Source organism: Sodiomyces alkalinus (genome assembly GCF_003711515.1).
Source record: "Sodiomyces alkalinus F11 unplaced genomic scaffold SODALscaffold_3, whole genome shotgun sequence".
NCBI lineage: Eukaryota > Fungi > Ascomycota > Sordariomycetes > Glomerellales > Plectosphaerellaceae > Sodiomyces > Sodiomyces alkalinus.
In genome coordinates, this window is record NW_021167081.1 from 1,905,225 (window position 1) to 1,929,067 (window position 23,843).

Below are 23,843 nucleotides of genomic sequence, written 5' to 3' on the forward strand. Positions count from 1 at the left end.
TATTAAGAAACGTATATAGAGGGAAATTAATAGCGTAGCGGCGAAGTCTAAGCCTCTTCTACTTAAATAGGTATTCATCTATAAGTTTAACTAAGGCGGGTATCTTAAGAGATATAAGGTAAGGCTATATATCCGAGGGGATCTCTAGGAAAGCTTAACGATTAAGGGAACCTACGTAGTAACGCTCGCTATAAGGTTTTTTCATATTATTATAGCTTTAGCCGCTTAATTTAACCTAGAGATTAAGTAACTGGATATCGTTAACGCCTTTATTAATGCCGAGAGGAATAGAATAGGAACGCCCGTTATATATAAGCTTCTAGATAGGTTTAAGCAGCTAGATAAGTGCTTAGAGCTAGATAAAGTATTCTACGGCTTACGAGATTTACCTCGATTATAGTTCTAGATCTTTATAGCGACGTTATCGGATCTAGGGATAAAGGCTAGTAAAGAAGAGCTATACCTATTCTATATAGTAGCTCGAGATACGTTTATTATCTTTTTTATAGATGATATCCTCGTTTTATTTCATAAGAATACGGCTATAAACGCCCTTAGGATTATTAACGGTATTAGAAAGAGGTTCGAAGTGTTAGAAAAAAGTAACGTAGAATAATTCCTAGGGATTAAGATTACGCGAGATCGCCCCCGGCGTAAGGTTCTACTTAGTCACGACTTATATATTAAGAAGATCGTAGCTAGATTTAATTTAGATACTACTAATATATACCTGGCGATACTAGTTCCTATTATAGAATACCGGAAGAGAGAAGACGAGGCCACGGCTTAAGAGGTTAAATCATACTAGGAAAAGGTCGGATTATTACTATATATAGTAGTTATAATACGTCCTAATATAGCCTTTACGGTATCTATTCTTTCCCGCTTTCTTAGAAACCCCTCCCCGGAGTATTATAAGGCAGCGGACTAAGCTATCCATTACTTATATATAACTAGGGACCTCTCGATTTAGTACGGATCGAGTACTAATGTATAGGCTATAGTAATCGCGAGCAACGCCTCTTTTACTAATAATATCGATACACGACGATCTTCCTAAGGCTATCTTATTAGCCTATTTAAAGGTCTAGTGGTGTGGAAAGTAATAAGGTAAGTAACCGTTATTACGTTTATAACCGAAGTAGAGCTGCTCGCTCTAGAGTAAGTCGCGAAGGAAATAATTGGATTAAAGCACTTATTCGTAGAGATACGCTTTAACCTCGAATCCCCTTAGAATATTAATTACGATAACACTTAAATAATTAGGCTTATAGTGGATAACGGCTATAGGATCGAAACCCGGCTTAGATATATAGATATTTAACGCTTATAGGTTTAACAGGAAAACGGTAAAGGGACCTTTAGGGTGGTTTATTTAGCTACGAGCCTTATACCGGTAGACGGATTAACGAAGGTATTCCCACGATAAAAGTTCGAGAGCTTCCGCGTATATCTTAATATAATAAGTGCACGGAGGGGGTAGACTAGAGAAGTTAAAGTTAAAAATTAAGCGCCGGAGGCGCACTGCGCGCCGGCGGAATAGTAAAATTAGGGTAAAAGCAAAAGTAGTATCTCTTTATAGTACTAGCCCTAACACTTAAGCTAAAAAACTAAAACCCTGTACCCTAAAAGTAAAACTCGGAATACTACTAGCCGGCGAATATAAAAGCTATTACTATACTCTATTAGGAGTAACCGGCGCGAAAACTATACCGCTACCCGAGTCACCACTACCACCCGCGCTATTCTTAACGACCGGCGCGATAACCTCCCCTTAAGGGGCTCCGGAGAACACGACGGGAGTAATATTTTACTATTACTGTTACTACTAAAGCTAGTCGCCGAGGCGATAAGCTACTACCTCCTCCACTAAACTTTCGAAATAAGCCGAGAAACTAGGCTTAGTTAAGCCCTCCTCGCCAGGGCCCGCCATGTATTTAAGCTCCTTTTTATTAAAAAAGCGCTTAGTATTATCCTCCTCTAGGTATTTAACCTGCTACTTAATATACTGCTTTAACTTAGCTAAAAACTACGCCGGAAATATTAGCCGGAGCACTCGAGTTAAGGAATAAAACGATAAAAACGCACCTTATAGTCCTTATTAGTAGATCCTGCTCTAATCTTACGAATAGACACTATATTAACTAGTATCTTAATAAAAGAAAGTATACTAATATAACTAGGATCGGTTATTAGTAAATAGAATCGTACCGGAGCACGGATCCTTAATCCGGATTTAAACCGGAGCTTTTATCCACGGTCGTAAATCTCGATAACTAAGGGGTGGAAACTTATATCTAGGAGTATATATAGTTACCGTTATAACACTTACGGTAACTGTTTAAGCGCCTTTCGACGGTGACGTAATAGTTTTACGAGCTTTATTTACCCGAATAAATACCTTTTACGTATTATATATAAGGAGGATTAAAGGGGACCGGTATAAAATTTAGATCGGGGGCCTTAATCGATTTCTTAGTAGGCTTTTTAGGAGTCTACTAAACTAGTAGTAACCGGAGCCTTACGGCTATAAACAAAAGTATAAAGCTAAGGGACTAAAGTACTTATATTAGGCTTTTTACCGGGGGTCTTAGTTATACCGGAAGGCTTAGTTAGACTAGTACTAGCGACCTTAGCACTGGACGCACCGGTTAAGGGGGCCTAAATAAGCACTATTAGCACCTATATTAAGAATCAGAGCTCCGGTAACTTACTATAGCATGTTTAAGGGACGAAGAGTGGCTATTTAAGGAGGGAAGAGAAGAAAAAAAAGTCCGAAAATTAGGCGAGGCATAAAATCCACGAAAAATCGTTAAAAAATAGAATCGTAGTTATAAGAGGGAAAAGAAGGCTATAAAGAGCCTGAAAACCCTTTTATTTATATCCGGCACCTCCCTTATCTACTAATTACTTTAAATAGCACTTTCCTTTATTATTTACTACTATTATTATTATTCTTTCTTATTTTATAGCTTCCTTACCTGCCTTTTAACTCGACTTTAAAGGATATATAACTTTTATAGTAATTAAGGGGTGTATCGCACTTAAAACACGTGAGCCTGTTTTCTGTGTTTCTATTAGCTGGACTAGCCCTATATTCCTCGCGTGGAAAAGGGGTAGATATATTTAGAATACCCACACCTTCCTATTCTTCTTTCCTTTATGTAACGAATACAATCATATATCTATTGAATCTCTGCTCCGGCCGGATCACACGCCCGTCAATCCAACAGCATACGCAGGACCACCCAACTACTTTTACGGATGACAATGCGCCACATTGTGGACTCGCCGTGGGTTCACCACGGATAAGCAAGCCCGGAATTCGAATTAAGAATATCTAGCTCATCAACAAGCCGAAAACGGTCGGAGAGGCCTTATTTTATACATCATCAGGGCTGACACTGAAGTACGAAGTAGGTACGATGACGATGAGATAGGCCGCCACCCCGGAGACCTCGGACATGTGGGGCTGATTCGTCACGTGAAGTATGACGAGGGAAGCCAAGCAGAAAACTTTTGTCCCCTCTCCTCAACCTGGGACCAGAAAAGAACAAATGAATATGGTGAGAGAGACTATTATGAGTACTTCACAGAGAAACTCACAGCAAACAAGGAATGGCTAAAATACCAAAACTACCTACTTCGTGCAGGGAAATGTGCGAATAACGGGGTACTTCGATATCCGCACTACGTGCGGACTATATAAGGTAATCATGTGACCCGGACAGTCCCACCCACGCCATCTTCTTAGTGAGGCGGTCTGGCTTGAAGTGGACATTGGCAGTGGCAAGCAAAGCCCCTCCCCTCCACCGAGGTGGAAAGACATCAGAATACTTCATAATTACTTCTTGGACACGACCACTTGGGCAAGGCCTAGGTAATACTTCGTACATTCAAGGCAGGCATTTATGTTTGTGTACTCTTAAAACGACTCAGAGCGTATAAGTACCTACCTAGGTACCTTAGGACTTAGGTAGTGACCATGATAAACTCTAATGACTTCCCCTCCCTTAATAAGAGAATGAACATGCTTGGGGGTTCCCTTTCTTGCTGGTTCTGCCGGCAGCGTGTGGTGTGTTGGCAAATTGGTCATCTCAAACTGAACGGTCTGGCCCCTGTGCCCTGTCCCGCGCTTAGGTCTCTCTGGTCAATCTCTTATTATTCGTAGATGCTCAGGTGCCCTTGCCGGCGGAGCCAGCACAGGCCCCAGAATGACGGCGTGGGAGGAGCCCCCAACACCGCTGCCCAGCACCCAGTCCCAGTCCCGGGCGCCGGTCTCCCCGGGCCTCGCGACCCCACCTCATATCCCATTTCCCCCACTCTCTCCCCTCTCCTTGGTCCTTCAGACGTTCTCTTTGGGTAGTACCTTGGTAGTCATTACGAGGTACCTACAAAGAGACCTCTACTTCGTATCCGTACGGAGTGAAGAGATAGCAGGGAGAAGGTAATAATACACCGTATCCGTACTTCGTACTTTTTTACATTAGTATCGTAATAAGCTACTTTGTAGAGTATTATTGTTTCTTAGCACTGACTGGGGACCAGTGCGCGATTACCCTCAGACCAGACCGGGTGGTGCACTGCCAAAATAAACCCGTCTAGAGCAAGCCCCTATTATAATATGAGGAGAGATGTTGTGCTGGGTGCTGGGTGCTGGGTGCTGGGCCAAAGAAGCCGAAAGAAGGAAAGAAGGAAAGAACGAACGAGCAACCCGATAACCCATAATTCTTCACCAACGCGTGCAACTTCCCTCTTATTTTTGTTTAGTGACTTCCACCCACGACCCCTCCCCTCCTAAAAACCCTGTACTTTCCCTTCCGTCACACATGCCCCGACTTTTTACTGCCTCGACCACTCTGACCAGCGCTACTGCACCTGATTGCCCTTTTCTGCCTCACCCTTCTTTCTTTCCTCCACCCACCCGCGCAAGTTTTCCTCATTTCTTTTTCCCCGAACAAAACACCACTATCGCCATCACTTTCACAACTTCACTCCACTTCCCAACAACCGTAAAATCTTGACCTGACACACCAACACTCCGTGTTACCGACAGTGTCCATATTCTCAACCCCCTTTCCGAACGTCAACACTTGTCCCGCACTTTCATTTCCATAGCCAAGCCGAACATGTCTAACGACGTAAGTTCCAGCCACATGAACTTTTCCCCGTGTTTTTGCTCTGTTTTTTTTTGTTACCTGATCAGGCTCTTCGCGCCTGCTTCCTCTCGTCGTGATGCCTTCTACTCCCCTCACCTGTATCATGCGCATATGGGCTTTCTGCGAACGCCTTATACATCCACTCCGCCATCTTCCCCAACCCCTCGATTTCGAACGTCTTGTACTCCCTGAATTCTATCCTTTAGCCCCGTCCCTTGGCTAATTCTGCCTGGAGGGGAGGCTTTATTCTATTGGAACGATCGCTTTGAACGATGTGTGCTGACATTTACCCCTCCTCCAGCGCGAGAGGTTTGCTGCGATTTGCCTGCCCCTTACACCTATCGTCTAGGTCCCCACCCCTCGTCCGACGCGCTACTGACCTTGGGTTTTTTTACACACGTAATAGCAAGACTTTCCTCGCTCGCCTCTGCGAGCAGGCCGAGCGCTACGATGAAATGGTCGGCTACATGAAGGAGGTCGCCAAGCTGGGCGGTGAGCTCACCGTCGACGAGCGTAACCTCCTCAGCGTCGCCTACAAGAACGTCGTCGGTACTCGTCGTGCTTCGTGGCGCATCATCTCCTCCATTGAGCAGAAGGAGGAGAGCAAGGGCTCGGAGAAGCACGTCACCATCATCCGCGAATACCGCTCCAAGATCGAGACGGAGCTCGAGCAGGTCTGCCAGGATGTTCTTGACGTCCTCGATGAGAGCCTGATCCCCAACGCCCAGACCGGCGAGTCCAAGGTCTTCTATCACAAGATGTATGTGTCCTTCATATCGACTCGCTCTTTGCTTGTCATTCCCCCTTCTGTCCTTTCTTTTACTATATATACTTGGTTGTACAAGCCCGCTGACCCTCTTTTTTTTCTTGCCGTGCTGTAGGAAGGGAGATTATCACCGCTACCTGGCCGAGTTTGCCTCCGGTGAGAAGCGCAAGAATGCCGCTACTTCGGCTCACGAGGCGTACAAGGTACGCCATCTACATGGATCAATTGATGATGTAGGAACTGGTTTGACTGACTCGGCCTTTTTTCTCTCACTCGCAGAGCGCTACCGACGTTGCCCAGACTGAGCTGACGCCCACTCACCCCATCCGCCTTGGCCTGGCCCTCAACTTCTCCGTCTTCTACTACGAGATTCTCAACTCGCCCGACCGTGCTTGCCACCTCGCCAAGCAGGCTTTCGATGATGCCATCGCCGAGCTTGACTCTTTGTCCGAGGAGTCTTACCGCGACAGCACGCTCATCATGCAGCTGCTCCGCGATAACCTTACTCTCTGGACCTCGTCCGACTCCGGCGAGCCTGAGGGTGCTGCTGCCGCCGGTCAACCCGAGGCGGAAAAGAAGGAGGAGGAACCCAAGGCCGAGGAGCCTAAGGCTGAGGAACAACCCGCTGCTGCCTCCTAAGTCGCTGGTGTGACGATTGCTTGATATCACAAACCCCCCCCGCCCCCCCCCTTTTTTTTTCCCTCTCTCTTGGCTACGTCCTCACGAGATGGGGCTTGACGATGTAGTTGCTCCCGAAAAATGCGTACAGTTTTGTACACTGCGAGGGGATGCACTTGCCCGAGGCTATCGGGTTGATACATACGACTCGTTCTAGTACTTCGGTGCACAGGGCATGCATGGAATAGGGATGTGGTCTGAAGGAAGGAAAATGTATTGGCGTGGATTTGGAGCTAACTGGTGCGCAAATTTGGGGGGAGAACGTTCTTGGAAGAAGCTTCTTCTTATCTGGCACATGTCGACCGAAGAGCCATGTCATCCCAGGGCAATATCTCCACTTTCTTTTTTGTGTCCCGTCTCCTGTTCCACCTGCAATGTACTCTCTTTCCTTTTCACGGCCTCAGAATATTTCATTCGACCTCCCAATTCACCTCTCTTCCCTCTTCCCCTTCCCCTTTTGCCCTACACCCCTTGCCTGCAGGTTTCGGCTCATCCCAATGCTTTTGTATCCCCATTTTCCTATGATGTTTTTGTTCGGTTCTCGTATTAGTGGTTTAGTCACGCGACCTCGGAGGGGAGGAGTGTTGCTTTTACCCCAATGGCTTCGGCCCATGTCAATTACGTCCCTAAAGACCAAAAAAGACATAAAGACACCACATCCATTTAGTGCGGGCCGAAAGGCGATGGTAACTGGTGCTCGGTGAGATGCGCTCACGAATCTGTCTGCAGTGTATAGTAACTCAGGTGCAGACTGACTGAGACACCGACTGAACCGACCGATTACGTGATGGTCTCTGAGAACACTCCCAGTGGTTGAGTATATAATATAGCAGATATTTGCCCATTGATGTAGGTCGTTTGATTGGCCCTATAGCTGATATCAAGCCCCACGATCGTTCATACAAGGGCAGCAGGCTTTCTTCCCCTGGGGATATACATTCCACTGCATTGTATTACCCTGAAAGAGCTATGATTTCGTAATCTTCAGACCTCGTTTGCTTTACGTATCGTCCCTATATTGAACACCAGGCAAAGATATAAAAACGACTATCGTCGCAGACATTGGTCTTTCGGGCCTATTATAAGGGCTCCATGGTTCTTTGCACAGCAACCAAGGCATTTGGCTGCTTAAAGTGCATCCACTGTTCGTTGCGGCTCTCTTCTTAATAGTCCGGCGCAACGCCTAGCTGCCCACCATAACACTACGCATGAGCATCGGCCTTTGTGCGGTAGGTCAAAGCTTTTCTATGCTGTTCAAAGCATGCTCTTTGGAATTTACGTGGCATAGACAGGGCCTGGCAGAAGTGCAGTCCTGTAACTCGCTGCTGGCTCGGGACAGACTAGGGCCCTGGGCCAAGCGTACCTTATTAAGAGTATCTTTGTGGTTATATGGTTCATTCTTCCTCCACTATATATATCCCTTCGTTATCCTTGTTTTCGTTCTGCTTTGCTTTTATGCCTAGAAGCGAAGTCGAATATGTTCCGGGAGGGAGGATGTAAGGGCAAGAGTATTATCGCTCACGCTTGCCCTGGAGTTGTGGTCTTTTCTGGGCTTAATGCAGCCCTCATCCAGACTGTCCTGTGTATGCTTTGTTCTTGCTAAGAATGAAAGGCAGCGGGTAATTTTGTGCAGGATCTTAGGAAGAACATTGCCAGGGAGGTGTAAACTGCTGCTTTTATTCCCCGTGTTTTCGGCCATAAAGGCCGGAGCACCCAGACGTGCGCAGGTATGGCAGACAGGGAATGAGTGACCTCGGGCCTGCATATTTTCCATTTCTCCTGAAGAGATCGAGTGGCTTGGTTGGTTGTCGCCGATATATGTGTAGATGCCGTCAATGCTTCTTGTACAACCATCGACCGCAATATTCTGTGGGTATCTCTTCCGGAAGACGGAACCCAAGCCTTTATCACCACCCCGCTGAGCAGCTAGGGACGGTAGAGATCTTGTCGCACAGCTGCACTCGGCGGCAGATAAGGCAATTTCGTGGCGCCAGGCATCGATTCTCATGCGGCGCTTGGGAGAGATCAGAGTAGCTGACAAGGGCAAGGCGAGGATGTCTGAACGGCGGTTAGGGGACAGACCCGAGGCGAAGGTGTCCCTGTATCGGTCTGTTGTTGGTGTTGTTGTGAAATGGGCAACAGAACTGCCCAGACACACGGGGTGGTTCATTGCGCCCTAGGAGGCCGATAGAAGATGAGGGTTCTTGAAGTTGAATAAGGGTGTTGCAAGTTTGGAGATCCGGAATGTTTCAGTCCCATGTTTAGAAGAATGTGCGCCACGCCTGGATGATTATGACCGAGTCAATATATGAGGGACCCCGAGGAAGATGCAGATGCCGTCATGGAGCTTCTGGAAGAGGAGCACCGCCAATAGGGGGTATGCGAATTGGGCTTTCGTCGAGTGGGTGAGCTTCGTGGACAGACGATGGCCGCTTGCATGTCGATCGAACCAGCCAAGATAACTGAGCTCTCGGAATTGTAAGTGTGCAGTCGTAAGACCGGTGAATGTTGCCCATGCAAAGTGACCCAGAATGATATCCAAAACCAGCGACTCCGTATATTGATGAGCTGTCGGTGTAAGGGTGCGCCCGAGGACCATATCTCGGCTAGCCACCTAAATGAAGTTGACGAGGCAATGAATCACTGATTTCAATGCTAACTAGCGGCTGGTTCTTTTGGGCGAACTTGTTGAGTCAAGTGATGGTAATTTCGAGAACCCATACTTCGTAAAGATATTGCCAAATATTTAGCCGAGTACAGCAACAGGGTGAGATATAATGGGACGGGAGGAAACGATATCTACCAGCAGATAAGGCTAGATGTTGTTCCTCTGGTCATTCAATATGGAAAGAGAGAGACGTCTCATAGACGACGGGGTGGGCAAGGGGTGATCGTCTTGAGGACATATGTAAGGTCGGTCCGGTGTCTGACCTTTTCCCAGCAAAGGCGTAGTGATTGTTGTACCTATGGAGTATGGCATCTGACAGGGAATATATGAGGTATCCAGGTACCTAGGGGCAGGCAGATCACAGGTCATCAAGGTATAAGAAACCTACCTAAGGAGTGGTAAGTACACTTGTGAATTACGTCGTAGAGGCACACGAGGCGTGTTCTTGTAAAGTTTTGAAAGTCGAATTTAAAAGTACCATGATAGTTAAATCATTGCCTCGAGTTGTTTAAGGTACCTTAGGTACCTACCAGGTAAGTACCTGTAGGGAAGGCAAGGAAGTATCTTGACAGCATGTGAACCTTTTCAAGCCGCAGGTGGTGTAGTGAGTGTCCTGCAGGTTGGTCTGGAACCCCCCCCCTTGTGGTTGCGGTTTCCGTCTCTGACGTGAAGCTAAGGGAAAAGCCACCCGATTGGCTTCTGACCCCCTCAACCCCCCTCCCGCGTCCCAAACGACATCCCAACACATCCATCATCAAACTTCGAGAGACGGGTTCTCGTCTATTCCTCGGCGGCTTATCTGACTAGGCCTCCTGGTTGCTTCCATCCCAACTTTTTTTCTTCTACCCGTTAGATCGTCTTCGCTGCAATACGGAGCAACTCTAGAAATCCGGGGGAAGCCAACCCCTACACCTGTTCAGGTTCATGACGTGCAGAAAAGCTTCATTCTTAACGCCAAGATAGCAAAATCTTTGTTTCATCTCGGGCGGCGCAATCCTGTTCAAACCTTTTTTCATCAGATCCCATCCCGTGTCTTGTCCCCTGCATCGCCTGCAAGAATGTAGTCGTTGAGTCGTCCATCATCTACCATGTCACATCAACCCAAAAATAAACGCGCTGCAAAGTCATAGGGTTGCCAGGCTTTTCCCCTTTTATGCTTTATGTGCCGGCGTCAAAGTCTCCCAGCTATCCAAGTCACGAGGTCCTTCATCCTCCAAAGAGTCTAACAGATCGACCGGTCCCTGTTTCTGTCCTCGTGCTATTGCCAAGGGTTTAGGAGGTGCTGCTGGCGCTCGTTTGCCCACAGACCCCCCCACTATGTTCCGGGCAGGCAACGGCCGAGTCCGGTCGCCGCCGTTGGGATTTGGAAATCCCGTGGACGCCCTGGCCGGAGGTTGCGGCTTGGCATCGCCTTCTGGTCCAGGACCTGTGCGATGGATGGCTACTGGTGAATGGTCCATTGACGATGCGGATGCGAGGTGCAGGGGTTTCCTCGCGATTGGCGGTGCCGGTTTATGCTTCGAATGGGGCGAAAGCTGGGACAGCTCAGATAAAGCCGACGAAGGCCGCGGCGGGGGTGCTGGAGCCGGCGCCACCTTGTTGAAAGACATGTTGGAGGCAGGAGACTGTGCCGCACTCATTGCGCTCGCAGTAGCTCCTGTTTGCCTCCGAGGAGGGGGCGGAGGTGGAGGAGTGCCACTCGTGGGCGACTCCGCTGACGCTGTATCGTCTCTGATGTGTAGACGCCCGGCTCTGGTGGGCAGCGTGGATGCGTCAAAAGCGGGCGGCAGCTTGCGCGCTGCTGGATTCGATGTCGACGGCGTCAGGAGATCATGAGGGGCGGGGACGTACTCGAATGGCGATGTCGACAGAGTCGTCGAAAATGAATCCACTCTCGATCTCGGTACTGTCACCCAGTCGGCCTCCGAAGTTGGACTGAATGGATTGGATGGCCGGTTCGGGTTTAATACCACTGCCTGACCATCTAAAGCTCGGGGCGGTTTGATGTCGGCCCTCGCAGGCTGTCTATTGTCCAGCCACCATTTCTGCCGATCCGAACTTGCAGGTGGCAGGCCGGGCTCAATGGCATCATACCCGATGAGATCCTCGTCTTCCGTGTCGTCCGTGTCCAGGTGGGTTGAATCGCCCACTTCGGTCCTCCGCCGCTGATATAGCTCCTGGCTGATACGCTCTCGGAGGGCCTCGTCGATGATATTCACCGTGCATTGGAATATTGCATACACCGGCCGATGATCCGAGAATTTCAACGGAGCCGAGTTGTACGCGATTTGGCGTAAATTCTGTCCCTTTCGCAAAATTCGGTCCGTCCACGCGGGTATTCGTGCCTTTTCCCTAGAAGGATGTGAGCATGGCGACAACCCGGTTTCCAACCTGCCGTTGTTTACTCACGATGTATCGTAGTTGTCGGTCCCCACATCGAACTTATATGTTGGGGGGAACGTAATGCGAGCTTCGGAATAGAACGGGAAAGCCAATCCCGCAACCATTTGGAGGTTCAGCTGCGACAACATCAACATCGCCAGTCCAGTCCATTTACCTTTAGCCCGTAAGATCGAAATTATCTCACCTGGTCATTCTCGTACAGGGTTGACAGGTCCCCCTTCTTCACAAGAGCTCGAGCTACTTCGGGGCCGAGGCCGATGCGGTAATTGAAGTCGCCGAGCCAAACCACAGTATCTAGAATTGTACAGAAAGTTGGTTAGTCCGCGTCTTATGAGAAGGAAAGGCCCGGATAGTATGCAAAATAAAGGCGTACCGTGGTCATCAATGCTTCGGTTGCGCTGGAACCGCAGACCATGGTGTATGGTGGCGTAGTCCCTGTTTCTCTCGTCGTAGTTGGCGAAGCCGGCGGCCAGATGCGCCGTGACAAAACAGATGGGAGTACTCGCATAGTCAAACCGAATAGCAACCGCGCCCTTGTTGCCAGCCATCCCAGACAGTCCTGTCTTCTTGACACTGCCCTCGACATTCTTGATCTGTCCCAGAGCCGAAGCCTTGACGAAGATGCACAAGGCGGCGCCGACGAGCTGTCCGCTCCGAAGCAGAACATAACGCTCCCCGCCTTTCTGTTGGTAGTGAGCATTAAGCGTTCGCTTCACAGCCTTCCCCCACAGCTGCTTCCTCGTGGGATCACTGTTCATGATCTGCTGCGGGCTGAGCTCTACAATTTCCTGGAAGCCGACCGCGACGATTTCAGGTTGGCAAGATCCCAACTCTTCAGGACACAGCCATGCTGTAAGATCCGTGTCTATGCCCTCTGTTCGTCCGTTCAAGTTGAATGTCCCAACCCACCTTTCGGCCACATTAGCAACCGCAAGCAAGCACGGGGAGAAAAGTTGGATATAAAAATAAAAATAAAAAGCGCAGGAAAAAGGGAAACGCGAGCCACTACTTACATCGTTATTTCTTTGGAGGATGAAAACTCGAAACTCCTCTTGTTGAGCTCCATGGTGACATAGTCACTGATGGGATCAAATAGGAGAACCGGCACTTGGTTAACCAACCGACCAAGCAGACGGTCGATGGTCGTTTGTTTCGCGGCATCGGTAAAGTTGTTATGGTATAGTCGCTGCATAGACTTGCGCATGTCGGCCACAGCACCTGCCAAGGACATTTTCCCGTGCCGGGTATACGACGACTTGAGCGCACCCGTTCCGGCATAGATTTTGGACAGCGCATCTCCGTTATCCGCCCACAGGGTCGAATGCCGCATCCAAAAGTCTGCAGTCGCATATTCTCCCCTCTGGGCCAAGAACGATTCTCCTGCCATCTGGGATATCATGGTCTGGATGAGGTTCGTCCTGTCCAGGCAGTCGAGACAGTTGGTGCGGAAGACCCCTTCTTGCTCGAGCACGACCACCATTCGGCCGTGTCCCTCGGAGACGCTCACATCATCGCTCGGGTCATCTGTTTCCTCGGCCAGGAAGTAAGCGAACGAATCGGTCGAGTTCTCAATGTACCTCCCGATCTCTCGCGCGGCTTCATATCCAGCGGCCCCTCTCGTCTCGGCGTGGAAGTCATAATTCGTTTCTCGGAGCAGGGCATGGTCTCTCGAAGTGTTGGGGCCCACTTCGCTCAGGGGGCAGTACTGGACGGCACGGTGGTATAGCCTGCTGAGCTGCGCCTCTCCGGGCTTCTCTGCGCTGAGCAGATTGATGACGTGGACAGCGCCGTAAGCGTGCTCGAGCTCCTCGAAATGCTTGTTGAAAGCAGGCTGTGTACCTTCGGGCGACCTGGTGATGGTAATGTTCTGTTTGCCGGGGAGTAGGTCTGCGGCCTGTTCCCAGAAGACCGGGACGGATCCACGCACTTGGCCGTACGAGAAGAGCGTGCCCCTAGGACTCCAGTAGAGAGTCTCGGTCTCTACAAAGTTGGCGACGTTGCCGTCGTCATCTATGCCACGAGCATTGAACCTGGTGCCGGCTCTCCGACAAGACAGTCTCGATATGACGGTCAGGTACGAAGGCAAGCCGGTTGTGGAGGTCCTAAGAGGGGCGCTGGTCTGGGGAATGGCCATGGTACGGCAAAAGCCCCGGATGGCAGACGTCAAGATTCTCGACGAGTCGAGGGCTTCCCTCTCGGTGTGGATCAACCGGGATCTGAACTGCACTAAAGGGCTGATCATGAAGGAATTCCAGAGGAAAGAATCGTCAAAGTTGTCAATCTCGAAACTCGTTGAGTTGATGGGCCTACCACACCCAGTCAGCACTTGAAGAGTACGGATTACTACCAAAGAGAATAAACGAGAGAAAGAAACAGCAGCCCCGCCAGCTTACCGGTCCTGCAACCTGTTTGTCAGGTCAAAGTCGGTGCTGTAGTAGAAGGTCCCGTTGCCCAGGAGCTTCCGGAGATCCTGGCAGGGGTGTTCTAGGGTGACCTCTCGTCGGCTCAGATTCTGCCCGTAGGGTGACGGAGGGAAAGTAGAAGCGGCATCCGACCATTCGGGATCCAAGCTCTCCACCGCGACGACATCGTCCCAACGGTCGCTGTTCAGGCAGAAGAACGACACGCTTGCTATTTTTTCCACTGTCTCGCCGGGTCGCAAGGTGGCCACCCTGGTGGCATGGCTGATGACGGAAATGAACACGTCCCCATCGACGGATATCAAGCCTAACGTCCCAAAGATGGGACGTGATATCAAGGGGCGGTAGTCGGACAAGGTGTTTTCGGATCTTGGCGTGAATTCGACAATACACTTGGACACGGTTGCGTCTGCTCCCGGGCCGCGGGAGCGACCGCCTGGCACGGGAGACGACTGGTAGCCGTTCCCTCCATAACCGTGACCGTCGCTGGAGGTCGAGGCGCTGTGTCGAAATATGAGGGCATGGGTGGAGGTGACAATGGCAACGGACCTGTGAGGATAGTCGCGTATATATAGCTTGCTAGACTTCTCGGGCGCCAGAGTCTGGCCAGACCAAGGCGCAGTTGCCGAGTAGTCCATTTGTGAATGTCGCGCGAGGACTGGAGGATTTAGGGGAGAAGCATGTCCCAGAAACGGTGGGATACGAGACGACTTCCGGTTTGTAGAAAGGTCATGGGATTATCTGTCGGATCATCTGTCGGGTTGAGGGTGTCAGGACGAGCGAAGTTGAGCGATTGAAATCTACTTCGTACTCTCGGATCAAGGATGGGCGTCTTCGATGGCGCTGGTGGAGATGACGGCTTAGTACCCCGAAAACGCACCCGAGAACACAAGTTAAAGTGAACAGTGGCGGCGCATTTACGGTGATACGCGGTTTGGCTGCAGGCTGGATACTGTATGGGATGTCTGTGGCTATGGGTGTTGTTGCGGCGTGGTTAATGCCACGCGACGTTGGGAGTGTGATTGATGGTGGTGGTCAGTCGGGGTTTGGTGGTGGTTATGACGTTCGGTCTCCGCTGCAGCTGCTGATAACAGCGCCTTACCAGACTACTAGTGCCTAATTTAGTGCCTAAGGTGTGTATACTCTAACACCTGTTATCGCATGGGCAGGACCACGATATGGTCTATAGGGGATCTAGGGGGGATCCACTCCATAACTAAGGGCTCCTGATATCGGGGACTTCGGGCATCAGGATATAATAAGGGTGGATACCGGAAAAGACTGGATATGATCTAAATAATATAGTACCTATAATAGAGTCTTTACTACCTAAATTAAGGGTATAAAAGACTCTTCTAAATATAACTTAATATAATACATACACACGAGATTTCTGCTCTACTAAGTTAATTATTTAAGTGCCTTTTAACGTGCGATAGTTATAAGCCCGGTTTATAACGCCTAAACGATAGATATTAATAAGGCTACCCTTATTCTACTATAAAGAAGTAATCACGTTTATAAAAGTACTCTTAAATAATTACTATTGACTTAATTAGAGTAATTAAGAGATTAATTAATTTACCTATTAATTAACTAACCGATAAACGATAATCTAATAAAGATATCTTCTAACGTATCTAACACCGAATAAAAGGCGGCCGCTATTACCCTTATTAATTAAAGGGACTAGGTAGTTTAGGAGCGCGCCGTACACGGTAAATTAGCCTCCTACTAGGATAATTACCTTAATCTAAAGCTAAGCGATAAGGAGGCTAACGCTTATCTCCTCCCTATACCTATACCCCCTAATATTCGTAAATATAAAGCCCTCGCCGTGGACCTTAACGCGGAGGAGGCTATAGCTATTACCGTCACGGCTACTCTATCTTCTACTATCACGCTAAAGGGCGATAAGGCCACGGATACTATAAAAGCCACGGCTACTATAGCTGCTACCACGGCTACTGGTAAGAAGAAGACGGCCGCCCGCCGTAAGGCTATAGCCACGGCCGTAACGAAAGAGCCCCTAACTAGGATACCCACGTCTATTAACGACCTCTTTAAAAAGGGGCGTACGTATTACCTATAAGACCGCCGCATATACCGCGAGGAAAAGGCAGACTATAACGCGTAGTAGAAGGAATTTAATAAGGTATATTCCTATATTGAAGGAATTATCTACACTATATTATATAACCTCCTCGCTTAGCTATAGAATAATACCATAAATAACCCACGGGCCTAGATTACCCTCCTATATGCGTACGTAGGACTAATACCTATAGACCTCTATAAGGAAGCCTTAGTCCTATACCGATAATATACTACGCCTATAAAGGCTATACCTAAGGATATAAACGCTTAGATAATAAGCTAGAAATAGCGATAATATACTATAAATATATAAGCGTTATAGAGCTATTAAGCGCGGACTATTAGGCGGAAGACGCGTTAAAAGCTATTAGACCTATCGCCTAGGAATAGAGTAATAACTACCTAGTAAATAATTACGATAAGATTACGGAACATAAGCTAACGATTAACGACTTCGTAAAGGCTTTATGTGCGGTTCTTAGTAATATAAAAAGCCTATAATCCACCGCTATAAAGCCTAGAGTCGGGAGAGGCACCTTTAATACCCTTAGGAACCTCCCCGATACTAAGGATACTACTACTACTAATAACGATAATAATAAGAAGCGCCCTTATAGTAACGCGTCCGTAAAGGCTATCCCTCCCGTAATAAGGAGGCTTTATAAGATATACGAAAACACCTATACTACTACCGCTATTAGTATATAAGGCCGGATATACGCCCTTATACCTAGCGTGGCCGTGAAGATATTATAAAGGTTACGGAAAAGAAGATATATTATTATAGTTTTAAAAGCCGCGTGGATACCGCGATATAGAAGAGGCGGGAAGCCTTAGGGGCTATTACCGCTAATAAGATAGAGGAAGTCTAGGAAAATTAACTCTATAATACTACGCCTACTATAGTTTATAAAGACCTGTCCGTCACCGCGACGGGGAGACTAGGAGCCCCCCTAACCTAAGGGGTGGCGTGTTATCGTACGATAACACTATTAAGATTATAATAAGAATAAGGGATATCCCTTTCTATTAACTAAGCCAGAGCGCTATTATACTACGCGATCCTAGACTTAGGATCGTTAATCTATATCTTTAATAATCGAGGCCGTTTTACGGCTGTTAAACTACCTACGGTTAATTTATTAACGCTTTAGGTAGGTACTTATAAGGCTCCTATCCTTAGATATAAAGATATTAAGCTATATATATAATCCCTATTAGGCACGAAGAGGCTATTACGCCTCCGTAACGTCGTATACTATAAGGAATTCGTTACTAATATCATCTTAGAACGCTAGCTACGCCTATAAGGTTACTACTAAGATACCGTAAACGATACTATTATTAGCTCCGCCGATAACCGGCCTATCTATAAGCTACTGGATATCCACGGTTAGTATATAATTAAGCGCGCGGAAGCCACAGCCGCTACCGCGTTCGCGGTCTCAGTAAGGCACCCCCGCGATAACCCGTATAGAAGATCACGATAACCGCGGTAACCGTAGAAGACTATAGTACAACGGTGGTATAAACGCCTCGGCTAGTATAGTACTAATACTCTTATAAAGATCGTTAATGCTATTTAGGGTGTAAAAATAAAGGGACTACGTATAATAGACTATAACGCGTGTGGATAGTCGTAAGTGCCTACGTAGATCCGGCGGATACTATCCTTTTACCCGTTAAAGCCCGGAGAGGCCTTAGCTATTAATTTGCACGATCTAAAACAGTCGGAATCGCTAGGCGGCCTATATAAGTCTATTATATTCGTTATAGACGTATTTATAGGTTATACGTAGGATTACTACTTATAGAAAAGAGACTAAGGCTCTATCCTACACGCGTTAAAAGACGTTTTTACTCTACTTAAGACCTAATTCGATATTAGGCCACGTATCCTATAAGCCGATTCTAAGATATTTTAGTACTTAGAAGTTATTACTTTCCTCGCTGCTAAGGGGGTGGAAGGTTAGCCGTTAGTATTATATTTATAGGATTAAAACGGCGTTATAGAACGGATTAGAGGTATCGTTAAAAGGAGGGCGAGAGCTATAAGAATTAAGGCTAATCTGTCTATATCAATCTAGCCTAAGATCTTTAAGACTACTATATATCTATATAATAGGACGCTATAATATATTAACGACTAGCGAATACTATATAAAGGCCGATGCGGCCGTTAACCTAACCTTACGCACCTATAAGTATACGGCTATAAAGCCTTTATAGAAACGCGTGATACCTAAGCTAAAAGGAACCGCCTATAAAGGCTAAAACCGAAGGTATAGATCGGTTATCACGTCGGATACTAATCCTTAAATAGCTTCCGTATTTAGCTATTATACTTAACGGATATTATCACTATAAGAGATATGGTCTTTAAATAAAGACGAGATATTTAACGGCAGGATTAAAACGCTATAAGCTATAGCTTCCGCTAAGGAAATCAGGGAACGCCTATAATCTATCCGTATCACCTAATCTAATAAGACCGCGAATAGGCTACTATTAAGGGGTATAGCCGTAGACGTATTAGATCATAAGTCGGAAGACTCTAACGCTACTATTATTACTACGGGTAAAGGCGACGCTACCGCTATTACTATAGATAAAGACGAGGCTATTGCTATTATTACGAGAGAGGCTATTACTATTACTATAGACTATACCGCTATTACTATAGGCACTACTATTACTACGGATACTAGTATTATTATAGGAGAAGACTATACTACCGTTATTACTACGGGTAAAGGCGATACTACCGCTATTACTACGGATAAAGGTAAGGCCGTCGCTATTACTACGAGAGAGGCTACTACTATTACTATAAATAAGGTTCTAAATCTATAGCCTAATAACTAGGCTATAGATTTAGAACCTTATAACTCTAACGCTACCGCTATTATTATGGGAGAGGCTACCGCTATTACTACAGACACTTCACGGTTTACCACTACAAGGTTTAAACCGTTTCCTACGCCTTTAATATCCCCGGAAGATCCCGTACGCGTATTCTTTATAGCATTAGCGGTAGTTAGGGGAATTAAGGTGGAAGAACACGATAACCACTAACGGATAGCCGCGGATACCCCTAAGGGGTACCCGTTAGCCGTACACCCGTCGGCTGCGCGCCTATCTATCGCGAGAATTATCGTAAGTCTATACACGACTAAGAAGGTCTAGAATAATAACGCCTAAATCGCGTTCTTTAACGCTAGCAGGACTTATAACCCTACACACGCGAGGAAGTAAGCTATTAATAACGGCGACGTCGGTGCTATAGATTCTACTCCCTCTAACACCTTTTAGCCACTATCGTATATAACCCGCGAGGATCTCCCGCCTCCACTAAAGCACCACCGCGATATACGCCTTTACCCGTTACGGGAGCGGTGGTTATAGGCTAAGGGGGAATACCTTAAGGGGCACCGATAAATAGGCTGCTAATAGGAGGTAGGTGGTGATTAGGCTAATAAGTAATAAGTCCTCGCCTATAGATAGGTATACACCTATAAATTTAATAAGGAGGGCACCCTCCTTAAGTATAAGGCACGCCTTATAGTCTAAGGGGATTAATAAAAACGGTTAGAGATTAACGATAACTACGCGGTAACGCTAGTCTTACGGTCTTTCTGTATACTAATAACGATCGCCGCCCGATTTAACCTAGAGATAAGGCAGTTTAATACTATTAACGCGTTCGTTAACGCTAGCCTTAAAGAAGAGGTGTTTATAAAGATACCGTAAGGCTATAAAGTACTAGGTAAGGTCCTATTACTACGGAAAGCCCTTCTCGGTTTAAGGGTATCGCCACTACTATAGTAAAAGGAATTTAGCGGCACGCTATAGAGGATAGGCTTTATAGCCGTCCCTAATAACCCCTGTATTATAATCCGCGACGGTTTAATCCTATTCTTCTACGTTAACGATATTAGACTTATATACTATAAAGACTGTAAGACGGACGCCGATAACCTCGAGGCTACCCTTAAGCGAAGCTATAGGTTATTAGGAGGCGAAGAAATCCGTTAGTTCCTAGGAATTAAGGTCCTAAGGGATAGAGCCACCCGTAGGTTATAGCTATTATAATCCTCTTACATGGAAAAGATCGCGGTTAAATACTACGTAGATATACTCTACCGAAAACCACTAAAGGGCCTATTATCTACGGAGCCGGTAATACCCCGAGATAGTACCCGCGCGTCGATTCCCGAGGTCCGTTAGTATTAGGGAATAATCGGTTCTATCCTATACGCCGCTATTATAATAAGACCCGATATCGCGTTCGCCTACTCGAAGCTTTCCTAATATAACGTTAACCCCTCCTCTAACCACCTTAAGAGGGCTTAATAAGTGCTGCTATTCCTATACTATATAAGATACTACTACTTAGAATTCGGTGGGGATAGACTCTTCCTAATAGTAAATAACGCGTTCTTTAGGGATAATCCAGACTATAAGAGCTTATAAGAATATACGATAAAGCTTTTCGGCGGCACCGTTAACTAAAAGGTGGGTAAATAACCGATAGTTATAATATCGTTAATAGAGTCGGAACTACTCGCTCTTACCGAGGCAGCTAAGGAGACGCTATTTGTTAGCCGGATATTAAGGGATTTAGAGCTTCGGCTAGACTAATAATAGCTATAGCTATACTACGATAATTAATAGACTATTAATCTCGTTAATAAGAAGGTATAACGCCTACGAATAAGGCTACGGTATATCGATATTTATAACTAGTAAGCGCGTTTGATACGCCCCAGATTCCACCGGGAACGCCAGGGCATACTATAGGCGTACCACGGGCGTACTATAGCATAAGCCATGGCACGCACGGGGTATACTATAAGTACCTTTAGTGTATACTATAGCTTCCCTAGGTTATAATCGGGTTCCTGTATATAGGATCCGAGGATTCTACGGGGTTTACCCGTGGAATACCTAAGTCCTAGGGGCGCGCCCCCTTAGCTTAGAGAAGATATCTTTATTACACCGTATTTTCCGTACCTAAAGGTTATCCCTTGAGAAAAGCCTGGCTTATAGGTCCTATAGTACTAGCTGGCCAGGGATTTACCGGTTAGGTATATTAAATAGTATATCAGATGCCTACAGCAGTAGTCATAATGGGTCCCCAGTATGTACCCACAGGGATCCAGGTATGCCTAGTCTAAGACCCCTCGAGGTATAAACAAAGTGAGTCATTACACAGAAAACAGGATAGTCCCTTAAAGCAAATAAGGCAGCCCTCGAGGAAGCAAATAAGCAGTCCACGAGGAGCAGAGCATAGCCTTAAGGAGCGAGGGAGCCTCCCCTTTAAAGAGGGAGGCCAGCGATTAATCTGATTCTTTAGCGACCCCTACACTTTTCCTATCGTGATCCTATTATAATCCTATCTGGTTCCTTACTTAGCCCTACCTTCTCACTCTTTACGACTACCTATTTAATATAGTAGTAACTAAGCTTTTAGGTAAGGTTCGCCTACCGCCGCCCGGCGCAGACTATATATGCTAAGACTAAATAGGCACGCGGTTTACTAGCGGATGCTAGCGTGCCCGGCGTAGCCGCTCTTAACGGCGCGGACTTTGTATGCTAAGACTAAATAGATATAAGGCGCGCTAGGCGAAGACGCCTCCCCTTTACTGGGTTTAGGCGTAGAGTAGTAAAGGGAACCACCGTCCCTTAGTTATATACCGTGGATACCTGCCTTTATAACGACTACTAGCCGTGGAACCTAAGCTCCGATACCGTGATAACCTTCCCTAATAATCGCTAGCGATAATAATCTTAACGATCGCCTAAGGGCATAGGATAGCGTTTATACTATCCTATATATATATATCCTCCGTGGAACTAGTGCTCCGATAAAGAACCACGGGGCGCTCAAATAAATAACCCCCCCTTCACTATAGCACTAAGCCACTCGATAAATCCCCTTTCTCTTTCTTTCCCCCCCCTTTTTTTCCACCGTGGCACTAAGCTACTCGATAATTTACCTTCCCCCCCCCCCTTTCTACCGTAGCACTAAGCTACTCGATAATCCCCCCTTTTTTTTCCCCTTTTCCCGTAGAGTATAGGGGGAGCTAGCCTCCCCTTACCGTAAGTTTCCCTCTACCCGTATTTCGTGGAGAACGTTTTCCTCCTAGCGCGGCTCGCCTTTATCCGACCGGCTTAATATACTAAGAATATCTAAGGCTAGCGGCGTAATAACCCTAAGAGGAAAAGTATGGAACTAGTATCCGTGCGAGAGACTATATATCCTAAGGCCTAGGGGTATATCCTAGTCTTTATCGGATTTACCCGAGGTCCTTTAGTTATCCTCCCTATTAGAGGGAGGGCTTCCCCTTATTCTACTAGCCTTTATCGGGTTTACCCGAGGTTTCCTCGGCTTTCCTCCTTATTAGAGGGAGGGCTTCCTTTTAGCAGACTCGCCTTTAACCGTAACTGATAAATCGGATATCCGGATAACGCCGTGGATCCGACTATAGACCCGTTCCCCAGGCGAAACGCCGAGGCAGGCCTAAGCGATACTAGCGATTAGGATAACGACTTATAGCGTAAGCTATACGAGTATCGCGGTTTACTATTAGTTCCTTATATCCGCGCGTGGTATACCGCCACGTCATCGCTTTATATCGTGATTTACTATCTCCCCTAAACGTATCTCTATTATTTTATAACGTATACTCCTTTCCTTCTTTCTTTTCTATCGTGAATACTATCGCCGCCCACGGTGACTAAGTAGTCACCGTACGGCATTACCGGTAACTATACCCCGTTAAAGGACGCCCGCGGGATATAGGGCTTATATCGCCTAGGGCAGATACTTAGGGATGTTAGTTTATAACTACGGATACCGGAAGAAGCTATAAAGGCGTAGGAGCTAATTAACGGATTAACGTCTTTAAGGTTTAGATAAAGACCTTAGTTAATCTAAGGATAGCCTTAAAGAAGACGGAGGTTCCGGGGGTGCTATAGCCGGGTAATATTAAAGAACTATAAGTAATAAAGAACCGCGAGACGTTAAAGAGCTATAAGGCACGCGGCGGAACTAGAAGACTACAATATTATAAGGTACGCCGGCGATATAATATAAGACGAATATCACCGCCGCCCTAAGTAACGACCGTGAATATTAAAGAACGCTAGGGAACGGTAAGAATAAAGGGACTATAGCCTATACGTGCCTTCTATTAGCCGCTATAACGACCACGGTTACTATAGCGCTCTACGCGGCGCTAAAAAAATAATATCGCTCCTATAGTATTCTGCGTTTATTCCCCTTCCTTTCCTATTTATTACTACCGCGATTAATTTATATCGCTAATATAGTTTACTATTAGCTCCTAAATTGTTTATAATTATCCTACTATTTTCTTTTTTATAATCGTCGTTTTATAACGTATACACTTCTTCTACTCCCTTTTCCTTTTCTCCGGAGCCGCTGGACCGTATAGCGGGCACCGCACTTCCCTATACCGCCGTAACTATCTTTAAGCGCGGCTAACACGTCCTATTTCGTAGTTAAGTTCCTTAGCCACTAATAGCCGTCTAAGGACGACGACTATAAAGAGCTATTTAAGAAGTTCTGTAAGAGTAGTAAGAAGATCGGCCTAGGTTTCTAGAAGGAAGGCTACTTTCGTGCTATT

The 23,843-nt window shown here is 46.8% G+C and overlaps 4 protein-coding genes across 4 annotated transcripts; 1 reads left to right on the forward strand and 3 right to left on the reverse strand.

Annotated features, from left to right (window-relative positions):
- Positions 1-3,490: 3,490 nt before the first annotated feature.
- SODALDRAFT_332201 (hypothetical protein) lies at positions 3,491-3,906 on the reverse strand. Its single transcript, XM_028611642.1, has 2 exons — positions 3,654-3,906; positions 3,491-3,566 (listed from the first exon to the last, which is right to left on the reverse strand). The coding sequence occupies exon 1, from the start codon at positions 3,894-3,896 to the stop codon at positions 3,702-3,704; it is 195 nt and encodes a 64-aa protein (XP_028467849.1). The 5' UTR covers positions 3,897-3,906; the 3' UTR covers positions 3,491-3,566; positions 3,654-3,701.
- Positions 3,907-4,714: 808 nt separating this feature from the next.
- On the forward strand, positions 4,715-6,612 carry SODALDRAFT_332202 (14-3-3-like protein). Its single transcript, XM_028611643.1, has 5 exons — positions 4,715-5,141; positions 5,461-5,468; positions 5,566-5,919; positions 6,041-6,128; positions 6,205-6,612. Exons 1-5 carry the CDS (start codon positions 5,130-5,132, stop codon positions 6,562-6,564), a joined length of 822 nt encoding a protein of 273 aa, XP_028467850.1. The 5' UTR covers positions 4,715-5,129; the 3' UTR covers positions 6,565-6,612.
- Positions 6,613-7,266: 654 nt separating this feature from the next.
- On the reverse strand, positions 7,267-9,545 carry SODALDRAFT_377927 (hypothetical protein; the record flags this gene model as incomplete). Its single annotated transcript, XM_028614945.1, has 7 exons — positions 9,289-9,545; positions 8,901-9,217; positions 8,252-8,747; positions 8,126-8,182; positions 7,810-7,898; positions 7,372-7,397; positions 7,267-7,313 (listed from the first exon to the last, which is right to left on the reverse strand). The coding sequence occupies exons 1-7, from the start codon at positions 9,322-9,324 to the stop codon at positions 7,267-7,269; spliced, it is 1,068 nt and encodes a 355-aa protein (XP_028467851.1). The 5' UTR covers positions 9,325-9,545.
- Positions 9,546-10,422: 877 nt separating this feature from the next.
- SODALDRAFT_274309 (synaptojanin-2) lies at positions 10,423-14,732 on the reverse strand (the record flags this gene model as incomplete). The annotated part of the gene is made up of 6 exons (XM_028607938.1): positions 10,423-11,623; positions 11,681-11,790; positions 11,859-11,968; positions 12,048-12,583; positions 12,688-13,980; positions 14,068-14,732. The coding sequence occupies 6 exons, from the start codon at positions 14,730-14,732 to the stop codon at positions 10,423-10,425; spliced, it is 3,915 nt and encodes a 1,304-aa protein (XP_028467852.1).
- Between the last annotated feature and the right edge of the window lie 9,111 nt (positions 14,733-23,843).

Coding starts and splice junctions, on each gene's coding strand:
- SODALDRAFT_332201 (XM_028611642.1), bottom strand. CDS start 3,896: ATGTACGAAGTATTACCTAGGCCTTGCCCAAGTGGTCGTGTCCAAGAA.
- SODALDRAFT_332202 (XM_028611643.1), top strand. Junction 5,920..6,040: donor AAGGTCTTCTATCACAAGAT/GTATGTGTCCTT, acceptor GCCGTGCTGTAG/GAAGGGAGATTATCACCGCT. Junction 6,129..6,204: donor CGGCTCACGAGGCGTACAAG/GTACGCCATCTA, acceptor TCTCACTCGCAG/AGCGCTACCGACGTTGCCCA.